Below are 15681 nucleotides of genomic sequence, written 5' to 3'. Positions count from 1 at the left end.
AATATATAAAATGTGTATTTCTCAAATAATTTTTAGCATTTCATATTTTCAAATGTTTGAAAGTTTACCCTGTTCAATTTAAGAAAAGCACAGTGAGATTGCTTTAGAGTGGTAAGTTTCTCAATGGTAAAGTTCAGTGAGGTTGAGCTTCTAAATGATGGGAACCAACATTTTAATAATATTGATAGCAGATAAGCTTGTATATGGAAGGTATTATGGATTTTATGTCTGAAGCATGAAATGTTCTCCAGTGTTTCTCTAAGCCATGAAGTTTAATTTCAGAAGGCATTTCAGATTTGACCTCTGGGACTAGGCAGTGGGCGAACAAATTTCCGGGTGTCAAATTATAATTTTTTTCATTTTTTCGCAGGTGCAAAGGCGGTATGCACCAATTATGTTTTATTTTTATGCTCTTATTACACATAGATTGCACTGGACTGCTATAAACTATGCTTAAATAAAGTAAAACACGCATAAAAATATAAGTGGACTTCATACAATGTACATTTAATGTGTCAAATTTGACTGAACAATGTTGTTGTCATGTCGCTATCTCTTTACCCACCCTATGATGACATTAGCAGTTCAGGATGGTCATGTGTGTCCTTCCAAAGCCTAGCAGTCTCCTGAGCACGAACAAAGGGCTGTGCACTTGATGGCAGCCTTTTTGCACTTGCAGTGTGCAGTCGACCCTTTCTTACAGCAACAATGGATTAGTTTATACAAGCTCAGTTAGACTTCTTGAAGGGTGGTCCACAGTGGCTGCCATCACTTTGCTTCCTTCACCCAGCCCAAATATGAAGGGCTTGGCAGCTCAGGTACTAAAGCATTGCTCCAGACATTGGCCTGATAGGTGGTCTGCCCAATGTGTTGTTGCTAGTGGAGTTCAACTTCTCAACCTGCAATACCACTTTTTATTCAGTCTTTAATCATCAAGAACTGCTTGCAACAACCCTGTCCTGTGGACGACCTGTGGGATGACAAGAGCAGAGCTTTTTGTTACACAGAACCGCCACCATTCCCTCTCTTTGGAGAACAATCTTACCATGTTTTGGTCTTCAAACAACTAATGACTGCTCCAAGAGGGGGGGGAATCACCACAGGTGAGACAAATATACATAGAACCAAACAACAACATGTACATGGAAAACATAGAAACATCAGATGACATGTATCGACAAAACAGAGGTGTGTGGGTGTGCGTGTGTGTGTCCACTCACTTGGTTCTGGTGTTGTATAGTAGCGCCTCCAAGCAGCGGAAAAGGCCCCGAAGCCACCTATATAGCACTCTGCCCTGCAGCCACAGAAGACCCCCCAGCCCCCAGAGAAGCCGGAAGCCCGCGGAACAACGCCCAACCATGTACCCATGAGGTGCACACATACAACCCACCCCCACGTCACAACCCCCCCCCCACGTGTAGGCACAAGACTCAGCTGCAGGCGAGGAACCCAGACCGTGGACACCAGGCACGGACAGCAGGCCTGGAGTCAAGTCCCGCGCAAACAAACCGACACCCTGCCCGAACCGCCCGCCAGCTCCGACGCAAGGACGAGGCCCGCCCCGTCTCAACCAGCCCGACGCCCCATCCAGCCGCAAGCCTTGAGTGCACATCCACGTAGCCGAGTGTGCTCAGCGCAGGACACAGAGCTCTGGATTTCTGAGTGAAGAGCTGTTTCTTGTTTCATTCGCCTCCGTAGTGTCGCTCATCCTATCGTACATCAGCACCACAAAGCCTTCCAACAGTGACTTGGACAGCTCAGTCACATCACCTGACATCTGCATGAGCTCATTGAAGACCTCGGCCACTTCAGGGAAAGCCTTCCAAGTCTCCTTTGCAGTTTTCTATCGTCTTCCAGCAAATGCTGACACTGTGTCACACTGTGTCCCGTAAGTGCGTGGAACAATAGGAGATTGGCACAGGTACTTGGATCCAGCTTGTTGGCCACTTCATGAACCCCAAAGTATCTGAAGCAATGTGACAGGGTGGCTTTTAGGTTTATGTGGAGTGACTATAAAACATTTAAATAGTATGAGTAAATCTATTATTTATATACACTGCATTCCAAATTATTATGCAAATGATATTTTTCTCTGATTTTCCTAAATAGTCGATGCAAATGACAGTCAGTATAATTCAAGTCATCAACTGTTAGGGTATAATTGGAATGTTCTTGAACAAACATTCCAATGATAACAGTATTAAAAAAAAAACAAAAAAACCTCAAAATGCACTGTTCCAAATATTATGCACAACAGAGTTTCAAAACATTTTAAAAGTTGTAAAGAACTGAAAATGGTATTTTTTTTAATTTGCAGCATTAGGTCATATTTACTGAAATCAAAAGCTATTTCGATAAAAAACATCTTAACAGGCCAAGTTACATGTTGACATAGGACCCTTCTTTGATATCACCTTCACAATTCTTGCATCCATTGAACTTGTGAATTTTTGGCGAGTTTCTGCTTGAATTTCTTTGCAGGATGTCAGAATAGCCTCCCAGAGCTTCTGTTTTGATGCGAACTGCCTCCCACACTCATAGATCTTTTGCTTGAGGATGCTCCAAAGGTTCTTAATAGGGTTGAGGGCAGGGGAGGATAGGGGCCACACTATCAGTTTCTCTCCTTTTATGCCCATAGCAGCCACAGACACAGAGGTATTCTTTGCAGCATGAGATGGTGCATTGTCATGCATGAAGATGATTTTGCTACCGAAGGCATGGTTCTTCTTTTTGTACCATGGAAGAAGTCAGTTAGAAACTATATATACTTTGCCAAGGCCTACCAGCCCCATGATTCCGGCCAAGAACATGACTCTGCCACCTCCTTGCTGATGTCGCAGCCTTGTTGGGACATGGTGGGCATCCACCAACCATCCACTACTCCATCCATCTGGACCATCCAGGGTTGCACGGCACTCATCAGTAAACAAGACTGTTTGAAAATTAGTTTTCGTGTATTTCTTGCCCACTGCAACCATTTCTGCTTGTGAGCATTGGTTAGGGGTGGCTGAATAGTAGGTTTCTGTACAACTGCAAGCCTCTGGAGGATCCTACACCTTGAGGTTCGCGGGACTCCAGAGGCACCAACAGCTTCAAATACCTGTTTGTTGCTTTGTAATGGCATTTAAGCAGCTGCTCTCTTAATCCCATGAATTTGTCTGACAGAAACCTTCCTCATTATGCCTTTAAAAAACTAATTATCACAGGTGTCTGAGATTGATTTCAGTGATCCAAAGAGCCCTGACACACAATACCATCCATGAGTTTAATTGAAAAACAAAAAAATCTATGTTTATGACACTTAAATCCAATTAGCATAATAATTTGGAATACGGTGTATATGATCTATATACTGTATATACATAGATTATATACGTGTGTATATATATCTATATATATTTATATATGTATTTGTGTGTGTGTGTGTGTGTGTGTGTGTATGTGTGTGTATGTATATATGCAGTATGTGTGTGTATATGTGTATGTATGTATGTATGTATGTATGTAAATATGTATGTATGTATGTATGTATAATCACTCACTCATACACGCACTCACACAATTATGGTTTTCCGTATTTTTCATGAATCAAAGAATCAGAATCAGAATCAGAAATACTTTAATAATCCCAGGGGAAAATTTATTTCGTTACAACTCCAATCTACATACAACATATTTACATACAACATATAATAATTATTAAGAAACATATTTATATATAAATAAATATATAAACATATCTATAAACACATGGTAAAGGTAAAATGTACAGTTAAAAATGTGCAAGAATGAAAGAAATGAAGAAATGGGAGGAAGAAATGGAGACCAAAGAGATAAAATTTCAATCCAACAGATCCACAGACATCTACCAGGTAAGAAGGTACATAGATAGTACATAGTATACATAGTATACAGAAACGCCTAGTTTGTAATCGCTAACCACTACAGAGTGACGGAGTCTACACGGCTCACTGGAAAGGGTGCCAATGTACATTCGGAATCAGAACCTACACATTTATTGTAAATAGCATCATGACGTCATAAAGCGTCTTCCTGGTAATCTGATTTAGTTCATTTTGTTTACGAACAGTGGCGTGTCGGTCAAGCACTACCACCTGGATACTTTTGGTCAAAATTGGTGGGCTTTTCACTAATTTCTGCTATGTATGTGGATCGATTTGGATGAATGTTAAACCACGAAATTAAATACCAGTTCAAACAAAAGCTTAACCGCGTTCGTGACTTCTGTCATTGTTGTGTACAGATAATTTTAGCCCGGTTTGGCGTTCGATGACTTAGATCATGTCTGGGATTTGGGTCAAATTTGGTCGGCTTTTCACTAATTTCTGCTCCGTATGTGGATCGATTTGGATGAAACTTTAACCACCAAATGTTTGCAGTTTGGCCTACCACATGCCTGAATCGTTCTGCCGAATTTCCATCAACACATCATGTGTGCCACCAGGGGAGATAGAACTTTGGACCACTGTTACACACCATACAAGATCGTCTCGCTCCCTGCTTTCAAGAAATCGGACCACAGGCCATTGCTCTGATCTCTGTTTACAAGCCGTGCATCGCGCAAGGAACGGTAGTGACGAGGAACGTAAAGCGGTTGTCAGAGCAATCTGAGACCATGCTTCAGAATGCTCTTATTGACGTAGACTAGGACATGTTCCAGTGACGTCAGCAAGTTTACGGAAGTAGGTACGAGCTTCATAGCCACGTTAGCGGACAGCATCGTTCCCACGGTAAAAGTTTGGATATTTCCTAACCAGAAGCCGTGGGTCGATAAATCCATCTGCGCTGCTCTGAATGCTCGCACGGCCACTTACGACGGTCCTGTATCCGGAAATATGGACAATTACAGAGCGGCGTCATACAATCTGTGGAGGGCGGTGAAGGAGGCTAAACAAACACACAGGGACAAAGTGGAGCGACAGATGGAGCAACGGGACACCAGACGCTTGTGACAGGGGCTGTGGACTATTACGAACTACAACAGCAGCTCCTCCCCAGCCACGAGTGTGGACGCCTCCCTTGCCAACGAACTGAACTCCTTTTGAACTCCTGTGACACAGAGTCTGCGAACAACACCGCCACCGCTAGCTCGCTGCTAATTGGAATTGCACCACTGGGGACGAGTGCGTATCCGAGCATTACATCAGGAGGGCTCTGATGCGTGCGGACATCAGCAAAGCTGCGGGCCCAGATGGCAAATCTGGGCGAGTACTAAAGACCTGTGCTAACCAGCTAACCCTGGTGTTCACTATAATATTCAATACCTCCCTCACCGAGTTGGTGGTCCCGTCCTGCCTGAATGACTACCATCTGGTGGCCCTCACCTTGGTGGTCATGAAGTGCTTCGAGAGGCTGATTAAGGATTACATATGTGCCCCCCCATACACCTTGGACCCGCTGCAGTTTGGGTACCGGCCCATCAGATCCACGGACGACGCGGTCTCCCAGGTACTACATACCACGCTCACGCACCTGGATGGCCAGAAGGGGGACTGTGTGAGATGGCAGTTCATCGGCTATAGTTCAGCTTTCAATACCATTTCAATACCAATGCCAGGCCCCACTGCCTTACTGTACTGTATGTAGCATACTGTACTGCAAGTTACTGTATCACTGTTCTGGGTTACTGTATACTGCGCTGTATTTCTGTTCTGTTCGGTGTTACTGTATTGCTGTGTCATACTGTTGTATACTGTACATCTCCATTTTTAAACACTTTATTCACATGGACTTTACTGCACATATCTGTATATAAATATAGCCTATCCCATATAGATAACTCTATTCCCTTTACTTCTATTTTGTACCCTCACTTCTAAATGACCTTTTTGAGTCTTATTTTATTTGTATTTTATTTTATTTATATTATTCTATTCACTAACTGCATTACGTTTTAGGAATCAGTTCGTTTCAGTTAGTTAGCCAGGTGGAAATGAGGTTAGTTATTATGTTCGGTTTAGAAACTATTGTGCATAATCTCTGGGTGTGTTGCAAAGACATTTCACTCCATATATTTATGTGTGGTGTGTGGATGGGGTGGTTTGAGCAGCCACACCTGAGGCTCATTGGTTGGGCTAACGAGCAGTAGATTTAAAACCCCATCCACACACACACTCAGGATAGGAGCCCGTGTCATGATATGTTCAATCTGCTCCTGGCTAATTCCACCGAGCCTTCTCTGTACAATAAACTGGTGTTAACAACCCCCCACCGTCTGTGTCTCTGTGCTGGTGGGCCCTGAAAACGCCACTTGGTTGGTGGCGAAACTGCCACACTGGTGCCTGAACAGAGACTCTCCGGCATGCAGAAGGGACACAGAAGGGACGCCCGAAGACGCCCTGGAACCACCAGCACAGCAACGGGTGGCCCCAGCACCAACCCTCTCCCGACTGGCAGCAGCAGAACCTAGGGGGTCTGACGGAGGACCGGGGGAGAAGCGGTGCAGCAACAACCACCGGTAACCGCTGGCAGCTAGCTTCTCTGCCCAGCAGGCACCGCCGGGACCATCCAAGGGCCCAGCAGCCAGGCCCCCCCCAAGCAGCACCCGCGACAGCCAAGACCAGCCTTCACCAGCCAACAGCAGCTCGAGGTCCCACGCTCCAGAGGAGAGGAGGAGAGTCTGCATCATCGCTCTGGGGAAAGGAAGCCAGTCGACCGTGGTGTTCAGGGGACCAATATTTTTTTTTGGACATTTGTTGATTTAAGGTATGGGAACCCTGTTTCATAGTCCGGTGTATGTAATTTTCAAGGTATTGGAACCCTGTGTCAGAGTCTGCTTCAAACTTTTTTTTTTTCATCTTTTTTTCTCCTTGGTGGTGGGGGTAGTAGGCTTGGGGGTATGTGGTGTGTGTGGATTGGGTGGTTTGAGCAGCCACACCTGATGTTCATTGGTTGGGCTAACGAGCAGTAGGTTTAAAACCCCATCCGCACACACACTCAGGATAGGAGCTTGTGTCATGACACGGGCTGCCCACGCACACACACACACACACACACACACACACACACACACGCACGCGCGCACACTCAGGATAGGAGCCCGTGTCATGACACGCACTCCTAACCTGAGTGTGTGTGTGTGGATAGGGTTTTAAACCTACTGCTCATTAGCCCAACAAATGAGCATCGGGTGTGGCTGCTCAAACTACCCCATCCACACACCACAGTATGTATATGTACAGTATGTGACAAATAAACCTCTTGAATCTCTCTCTTGGATACCCTGGGTACTGCTGCTGCCAGTCGGGAGAGGGTTGCTGCTGTGTCTCTTCCCTATGCCGGAGAGTTCCTGTTCGGGTGCCAGTGTGGCAGTTTCACCTACCACATGCCAACCAATTGGCATTTTCAGGGACCTCCAACACAGAGATACATTTGACAGGGTTTCAGACGCACAGTTTATTCTCGTGAGTGGGCTAGATGGAATAAGCCCAGAAGCAGATGGACACGTGTCATGACAAGTGCTCCTCTCCTGATTGTGTGTGGGGATTGAGTTTTTACTTGTTGCTTGTTAGACCAACCAATGACAGGTACACTGATCCTGGGCCCCAATTACTTAGACAGAGGACAGGTGTGGCTGCTCAAACCACACCATCCCCACACCACAACCGTGTTCTTATCTTCTGCTGTTCTTCTGTTTGAAATAGTGTTAGCTATAGCTGGACCCCTTATAATTATGTCAAAATATAATTCACAGATCACTGGAATGTCTGAGCGTGACACCCCTTATAAAGGCCCTTCAGTTGCACCAGCTCTTTGCAGAGCATTGCGCAGTGGAGCCTTTTTTTGCTTTTCTTTTGTCTCACGCAGTTGCAATGTAGGTCTATACAGACGATAATAGCCTTCACTCTAACGATGTATGGCTATTAGCACCGGTGCTTGTGAATTGGACACTATTTGTGTGGCAGCGCCGTTAGTGGTGCATTTCTCCGTTTGCGGGTGGTTTGTGAATTAGACGCTCGCCTTTTCTGTTATTTGCGCTGGTTTAGCAGCTGCAGACACCACTCAATCACTTTGTGAATTCGCCCCTCAATGTCACCAGAGGTTGGATTGCCTCCGTGTCTTAAGTAAAACCGTGCGGTATGTAGATTATATCCTGAAACCTTCATGCTTGAGTCACAAAATGCACAAGTGGTTTGCCTATCTGCCCCACCATAATGCCTGGGTTGATAAATAGAGAACCTATCCTTTAAGATGAACATACAGTAGTAGCAACTTGAAGAGGCCTCTTCCAGCTGGCTGACAGCTGATTTGCAACCAGCTTTCAGCCAGTTTCCAGCCAGTTTCCAGCCAACCACCATGCGCTTCTCAGCCAGTTGCCATTCACCTGGAATCCCCTCTCCTTCTCATGTGTCCTTACAGGGTGTGTTTAATTTTGACTGTAAACATGCCCATTTATGAGAGGTCATCTTTCAAAGTTCAACTGATTTTTTTGTGATATGATTGAGAACAGGTCTTAATGATTTCATTTGATTTGATTTTTGACATGTTGCAAAACTTTTTCATTTCAAAATGGGAGCTTTTTTTAATTTATATTTTTAAAATTACAAAGTTCATTAGCTTTGTAATGAGAGCACTCAAACTAGGTCTATGTAATTATAGTTTCAAGTTTATTGCGAAATACTTGATAACAAAGCAAGCATCATTGCCAGTAATAAGCTTCTTAGTCTCAGATCCAACTCAACTTTACATAATATGTAAAATAATGGCATAGTAGTGATTAAAATTAAACAGTATTCAAAAACAGAATTTAAAGAGTATTTAAACAGTTAATTTTTAAACAAATTAAAAAAATCTTAATTGGAAAGAAGAAGTAGTATAAGTTATACAAAAGTATTTACCTAAAAGAAAGACAAATAAAATGCAGACAATAATGACAGTGAGTCAACTTGATAGTGGATGTCTTAAATAGCCGTGGGCCACAACAATGCAGTGTCCTACTGAATGGTAAGATAGACACAGTGTTTTAAGACAAACACTGAAATATACTACTAAGAGGTAAGAAAAAACAGGAATGCAATACTTGATTAATTAAAGTGAGTAGTTTTTAAGTTTTACCAGCCTCTTTTTAAAGTGGTCGTGTGTGGATTTATAGGTTCTAGTCTTTGGCCTTTTGAATTCAAAATGAGGATTCAAAATGATGAACAAATTTCTGCATTTCAGCCTCTCATAACGGTCCCATATCCCCCCCCCCGCCATCCAAATTCCAAAAAAACAACGGCACAATAAAATGTTAATCAATCAATAAAAGATGATCGAATAAAATCAACAGCATAATAATAATTTGTACAAACATTAAAGAGACAAAACACTGGCACGGTGGCGCAGTGCATTGCACTGCTGCCTCACAGCAAGAAGTCCTGGGTTCGATTCCCGCCTGGGGCTCCGGCGGGTTATCTCCCAGATAGGAGCCTTTCTGTGTGGAGTTTGCATGTTCTCCCCGTGCTCACATGGGGTTTCCTCCACCTCACGCCAGTAAGGACCCCCACCAAAAACATGCACCCATCATCGTCTGACCAGCAATGGACATTTATCACCTGGTCCCCGGGCGCGTCTATGTATGCTGCCCACTGCTCCTGGCTGTGCCCATGGAGGAAGGACAAGCCAGGATGGGTCAAAAGCAGAGGAGCCATTTCACCGGCCACCATCAAAGCATGTGCATGTGTGTGTGTGTGTGTGCAAGCATGTGTTATAGTGTGGTGTGTTGCGTGATGAATAAAGACTGTTTCTTCTTTCTTCTTCAGTTTAACAGGTCCTTCTGAACACTCAATATTGTTTTGCTGTTGGTACAGTTTAAACTCCATGGTTTACTTCACGGATTAGTTCCCGACAATTAAATACATGATGGTAAACTAGATATTTGATTCCCCCTCTAAAGAGCGGAATTTTCACCTCTTAGTGAGAAAGATTCGATTTTTTAGATTAGATTCAACTTTATTGTCAGTGGTAGAGTACAGGTACAGAACCAATGAAATGCAGTTGACATCTAACCAGAAGTGCAAAAGAAGCATTTAAATACCAAAGTGCTATTTGAATACAGTGTTTCTGTGCAGTTGTGTAGGCAAAAGAGATGTATTATGTACAACAGTTTAAGGTTATACATACAGGTTCGTCAGGAGTATAGGGGGATCATGTACACAGAGTATAAATAGACATTTTATATAAATACTATATATATACATGTAGTATATCTATGTATATTTTGCAGGTTTTGGTAAGGTTATGGAATATAAAAAAAAGTTCAAAAAAGTATTGTGCAGTTTTTAGGTGATAGCAGTGCAAGGGCAATTGATGAAACAGTGCAGTAGTAAGTGTAAACAGTTATACAATGCAAAGCAGTAAATGTAAACAGGCAGACATTGCAGAGAGTGAAATGCAACAGGTAAGAAGGTAGCAATTTAAAAGTCCAGTGCTAGACAGTGCAGTAATGAGTGTAAACAGTTATACAGTGCAAGGCAGTAAATGTAAACAGGTGAACATTGCAGAAAGTGAGATGCAACAGGTAAGCAGGTAACAACAGGTATGCAGGTGACAATTTAAAAGTCCAGTGCTAGAGGGGGGGTGGGGGTTTATTCAACAGTGTTACAGCCTCTGGAAAGAAGCTGTACTTGAGCCTGCTGATGTGGGAGCGCAGGCTCCTGTATTGGTTGCCAGATGGGAGAAGGGTGAAAAGTCCATGGTTAGGGGGGGTGTCATCCTTGACAATGGATCTGGCTTTGTTTATGCAGCGGTCATGGTATGTGTTGTGGATGGGGGGGGGGCTTCTTCATCAGACTGGAGGAGTTGAGGGACCAAGAGAGATTTTCTGTGATGTGGACCCCAAGGAACTTAAAGCTAGACACACGCTCCACCTCAGCACCGCTGATATAGGGGGGTGTGTGCCCTGCTCCTGGTTCTCCTGAAGTCCACAATGATCTCCTTGTTCTTCTTGGTGTTGAGTTCCAGCATATTGTTTTTACACCACGTAGTTAGATGTTGAACCTCATCCCTATATGCTGTTTCATCCTCATCTCTGATCAGGCCCACCACAGTGGTGTCATCTGCAAACTTGATTATGGCATTGGAGCCATAAACAGGGGCGCAGTCGTGAGTGAAGAGAGAGTAGAGTAGAGAGCTCAACACACAACCCTGCGGCACGCCAGTGTTCAGGGTGATAGTGGAGGAGGAGAGACTACCCAATTTAACAGCCTGGGGACTGTTAGTAAGGAAGTCCATAATCCAGTTGCCAAGTGAGTTGCTGGTGCTAAGCTGGCTGAGCTTGGAGATCAGCTTGGAGGGGATCACAGTGTTAAATGCAGAACTAAAGTCAATAAACAGCATTCTAACATGTGATTTGGGGCTATCCAGGTGGGTGAGTGCTAGATGGAGCACTGTGGAGATAGCATCCTCTGTTGATCGGTTGCGTCCTTAGGAAAATTGGTACGGGTCCAGTGAAGGGGGCAGGCAGGCTTTTAGATGTGAGAGAACCAGCCTCACAAAACATTTTGCAATGATAGGTGTCAGTGCAACAGGGCAGAAATCGTTAAGTTCCTTGGCTGTGGAGTGTTTTGGCACTGGAACAGTGGTGGCAGATTTAAAACTGTGGGGGACTGTTGATTGGGCTAGTGACATGTTGAAGATGTCAGTGAAGACACCAGCCAACTGCCTTGCGCAGGCTCGCAGCACACGTCCGGGGACTCCATCAGGGCCAACAGCTTTCCGAGCATTCACCCTGCTCAGGATGTTGCAGACCTCTGAGGTGGAGAATCCTCGTCTGGTGAAACAGCTGACTTGAATTCTGCCTCCTTGTTTTCCCGATCAAATCGAGCGTAGAAGTGGTTCAGCTCATCTGGGAGGGAAGTGGAGGAGGGTGGGGGAGAGTTGCATGGGGATTTGTTGGTGAGTGTATGTAGGCCTAGCCACACACACCGTGGGTCGGAGATAATGAAGTGCTCTTCAATCCTTTGCTTGTAGTTGTGTTTGGCCCTGGATATTCCTTTCCTCAGATTGGATCTGGCAGAGCTGTAGGCCTCCTGGTCTCCCGACCTGAAGGCTGCATCCCTGGCTTTGAGGAGAAGGTGAACCTTATTTGTTCATCCAGGGTTTCTGGTTTGGGAATAATTTCACTGTTTTAGGAGTCATCACTCCTTCTGCACACTCGTTGAGGTAATCCATGACAGATTTGGCTACTGTGATAATATTGGTATGAGAGTTCTTGGTGGCATCAGCAAAAAACCCTTTCCAGTTAGTGTGTTGGAGCTGGTCTTGAGTGGGATCTGCATCTTCCATCCAGACTTTAACAGTCGTTGTTGTTTGTTTCACATGTTTACTGAGAGGGGAGTATTTTGGCGTGAGAAACAGAGAAATGTGATCGGACTGACCTGGGGTGGGGGGGGTGGGGGTGACTTTGTAAGCAGCAGCAACATTAGTATAACAATGGTCTAGAGTTTTACTGCCTCTTGTGAACCAAGTAACATTTTGGTGAAATTTCGGGAGAACAGTTCTTAGGTTGCAATGGTTAGTCTCCAGTGACAATAAAAGCCCCATCTGGATGTTTAGTCTGAAGCTTATTAATGGCAATGGAAAGTTCCTTCATTGCCGCTTTACTGTTGGCATTAGGTGGAACATACACAGCATTAGCAACAATGCAGCTGAACTCACGTGGAAGGTAGAATGGCCTGCATCTCACAATTAAATACTCCAGTTCAGTTGCGGGTTTAGTCTTAGCTTAGCACGCACTTCAACTCGCTTACCCCGTCTCTGCCTGCAGTGGCGTCTCCGTCTACGAGCCTTTCCGGTCGGTAAGAATTGTCCATCTGGTCTTTGTGATCTGATCAGCTCCGGAGGGAGCTGTTCGAAGTTGAACGGGTGATCCAAAACTAAGTTCTTGCAGCTTTGATGTATATCCAATAGTGAGTTTCTGTTGTAGGTTCGGTTCGCTTGAGTGTTTCGAGTGAAAACAAGTAGGATAGTCAGGTAAATAAACACTAATTCGCAAAAGCTGGAGAGACGCCAAGCCGCACGTTGTGCACACGCTGCCATCATGAGTTTAACCTAACCAGCAAAAGGGGTGGATTGCTCCATTGAGATGTGGAGATTTTTGTCAATTGGTCTGCTTTTGCATATGTATGGGTTAAGTGTGAGGGCTTACAGACCTGTTGGGTGACACAATGATCGGCCATTATGTGTAAACAAAGAGATGGCGCAAGACTTTACCTGCAGCCTGCTTCATAGTCACTCAAAAAATATGTTCTTGCAATTAGACGCAAGTATTGTATCCTTGTGTAAAAGTTGTAGTCTGGAAGGCTATGATACAAATACTTATAAAAAAAAAACAGGAAGTAGGAAGCAAAAGGTCAAACATGTGATAAACAATAAAGGGTGATGCAGCAATACAAATAAAAATGATCTCCTACAATCAATAGTCATAATGCACAGATGGTCAATTTCACTTGTGTGTGTGCATTAGTTGTCCCTATGAAAAGCAACAGGGATCGATAGATACTAATAATATACTTCAAATGAGTATTTCCATAGTAGTAGTAATAAGTAATAATAACTTTTAAGGTGCACACACGGTGTGCCGTGTGCACACCTTAATTATTAATTATCCTTAATTATTAATTTTGAATTACCTTAATTATTCATTATTTTAATTATTACTTACAGTAGGACAAAAAAGACCCGCTCCAATTCTCAGTTAGGATTACCTCTCACACAATGAGTCGAAGACAACAAGGTGTTGAAGATAGTCTGATTGTATTCATAAATTTATCAATTTACAGTTAAGCAGCAGAAATGTACATAATGCATAACCGGCATGTGCAGGCACCGGTAGTTCATCCTTGGATTTTCCCCTAACCTTGGTTTTAATCTGAGGTAGGGCTTAGGCTTTTATTTTTTTTAGTTCATCCTGTCATCCAGCGGGGTTTCAGCAGAAATCCGTGTTGTGTTTACTCTGTAACTTTCACTTATTTCACCTTACCAGTCCACTAAAATTCTTTTCTGAACAAATTTGAGGCGAGAAATAATCAATCCAGTTGCTGAATCTTCACTCATATTTGATCTACAAGATATCATATTGAACTTTGTTCCCACTTTTGTAAAGCATGGGCTAGCTCGCTAGGCGATTTTCTGTTTAATCCAATTCACTTCGTAAAATTAAATAAATCGACATCGACAATGCTCAAAATACTATTTTTATTTTATTTTTTTGTCCCACCACCGGCACATCCATCACTGAAGTTTCAGTTCCTGTCTTGGAGCAGGAGTTGAATGAGTTGCACAAAACAGAGTTCTAAGAACTACGATCGTCCGTTGCTTTACATTATGCACCACTGCTCCAGGACAAATAATGCATTGCAACTGCTTTTCCACAAATGCAGCCTGGGGATGTTCCCAGGCGCCGGCGCGGAATTACGTCATCAAGGGGGATATCATTACAGCCAGGGTCTGAGCACGAACCTGTTCCGGTTCTTGCATGGATCAGCCATGCCACAATCACTGGTCTGCCTGGGCTCTGTCATCCTCCATCTGTCCTCTCCAAGTTGCTCCTACTGTAGGTCTAAACCAGCAGGACAGTATATCCTAGTACCTGGCCCACAGAAACATTCCCCTCACCCCCATTCCCTGTCTGTGTCCAAACTGGGGACAGTACTGTCTCCTAGAGTTTGATTTTCAGGTTTGGCAGCCTTTAAGGTCACACTGACTTTAATGGTACTGGACAGAAACATATTTTAATTTGTTCTATTCTGTTCACGATTCTTCCATCTCCTGTCATCTGTTACTGAAAAATTTGGAACTCTGCAGGTATTGGACTGTTTTTAAAGAGGTAACAAATCCCCAGTTGAGAGTTTCCTCACTCTTAGCGGGGAAGGGAAAAAAAACACTCATATCAAGGATTGGTTTCAAAGTTAATTAACATCTTTTCCTCATTCTCCCATTCTTCCCTTCCCTTCTCCTTCTCCCTTACCTTCCCTCTTAAATACTCTTTCTCCACCCCCCTTCTCTCTCCCCTCTAGCTGTTTTGAAGACGACGAGCCCCCGTGCGTGGAAGAGATAGAATACTCCACAGAGGGCTGTTGCAGGCCCGGTGGCACTGAGCTGGATTCAGACATCAACGGCAACACCTCCAGTGCCGAGGAGGAAGGAGAGGCGGAGGAGGAGGAGGAAGGAGAGGCGGAGGAGGAGGAGGAGGAGGAGGAGGAGGAGGAGGAGGAGGAGGAGGAGACCGAGGAGACCGAGGAGACCGAGGAGACCGAGAGCCACCAAGAAATCGGCATGAGCCAATCACAGCAGTCGTGCCTGAGGCCCCACTTTTTCCCTTATCTAATTCGGAAAGGCTCACGAAAAACACTCAAAGTGAAGAGCAGCAGGTTTAATGGACAGTATCTCAGTTAAACCATTCGGTTGGGTTAAGTTCTTCGTTTTAATTTTAGATGGTTAGATCAAAAGTTTTTAGAGCTTTTATATAAAATAATCTTTAGCGTTAGTGTTGAAAATACTATAATTCAAGGTAGATGCTTTGCTTCAGTTTGTATCTATATAATCTTTCCATCAAAGAGGATGCAGGTACGCAGCTCAACGTCAAATAAACCATCACCCACAAATAATGGGTACTGCTTGTCTAAATGAGGCATACATACTGTATCGGGTATATATTTTAGAAAAATGAAATTTGAAAAT

General features: G+C 43.9%; 1 protein-coding gene across 1 annotated transcript in view; it reads left to right on the top strand.

Moving 5' to 3' along the window:
• Positions 1-15396, top strand: part of agbl1 (AGBL carboxypeptidase 1) — a gene marked incomplete at both ends in the record, with an annotated part of 253871 nt that extends 238475 nt beyond the window's left edge. The window contains one exon of the mRNA XM_080002341.1: positions 15018-15396. Coding sequence (XP_079858467.1) covers positions 15018-15396 — 379 coding nt within the window. The remainder of the gene's footprint in view (positions 1-15017) is intronic.
• Between the last annotated feature and the right edge of the window lie 285 nt (positions 15397-15681).

This window comes from Zeus faber (genome assembly GCF_960531495.2).
Source record: "Zeus faber genome assembly, chromosome: 6".
Classification (NCBI taxonomy): Eukaryota; Metazoa; Chordata; class Actinopteri; order Zeiformes; family Zeidae; genus Zeus; species Zeus faber.
This window is presented reverse-complemented; position numbering and strand designations above follow the sequence as displayed.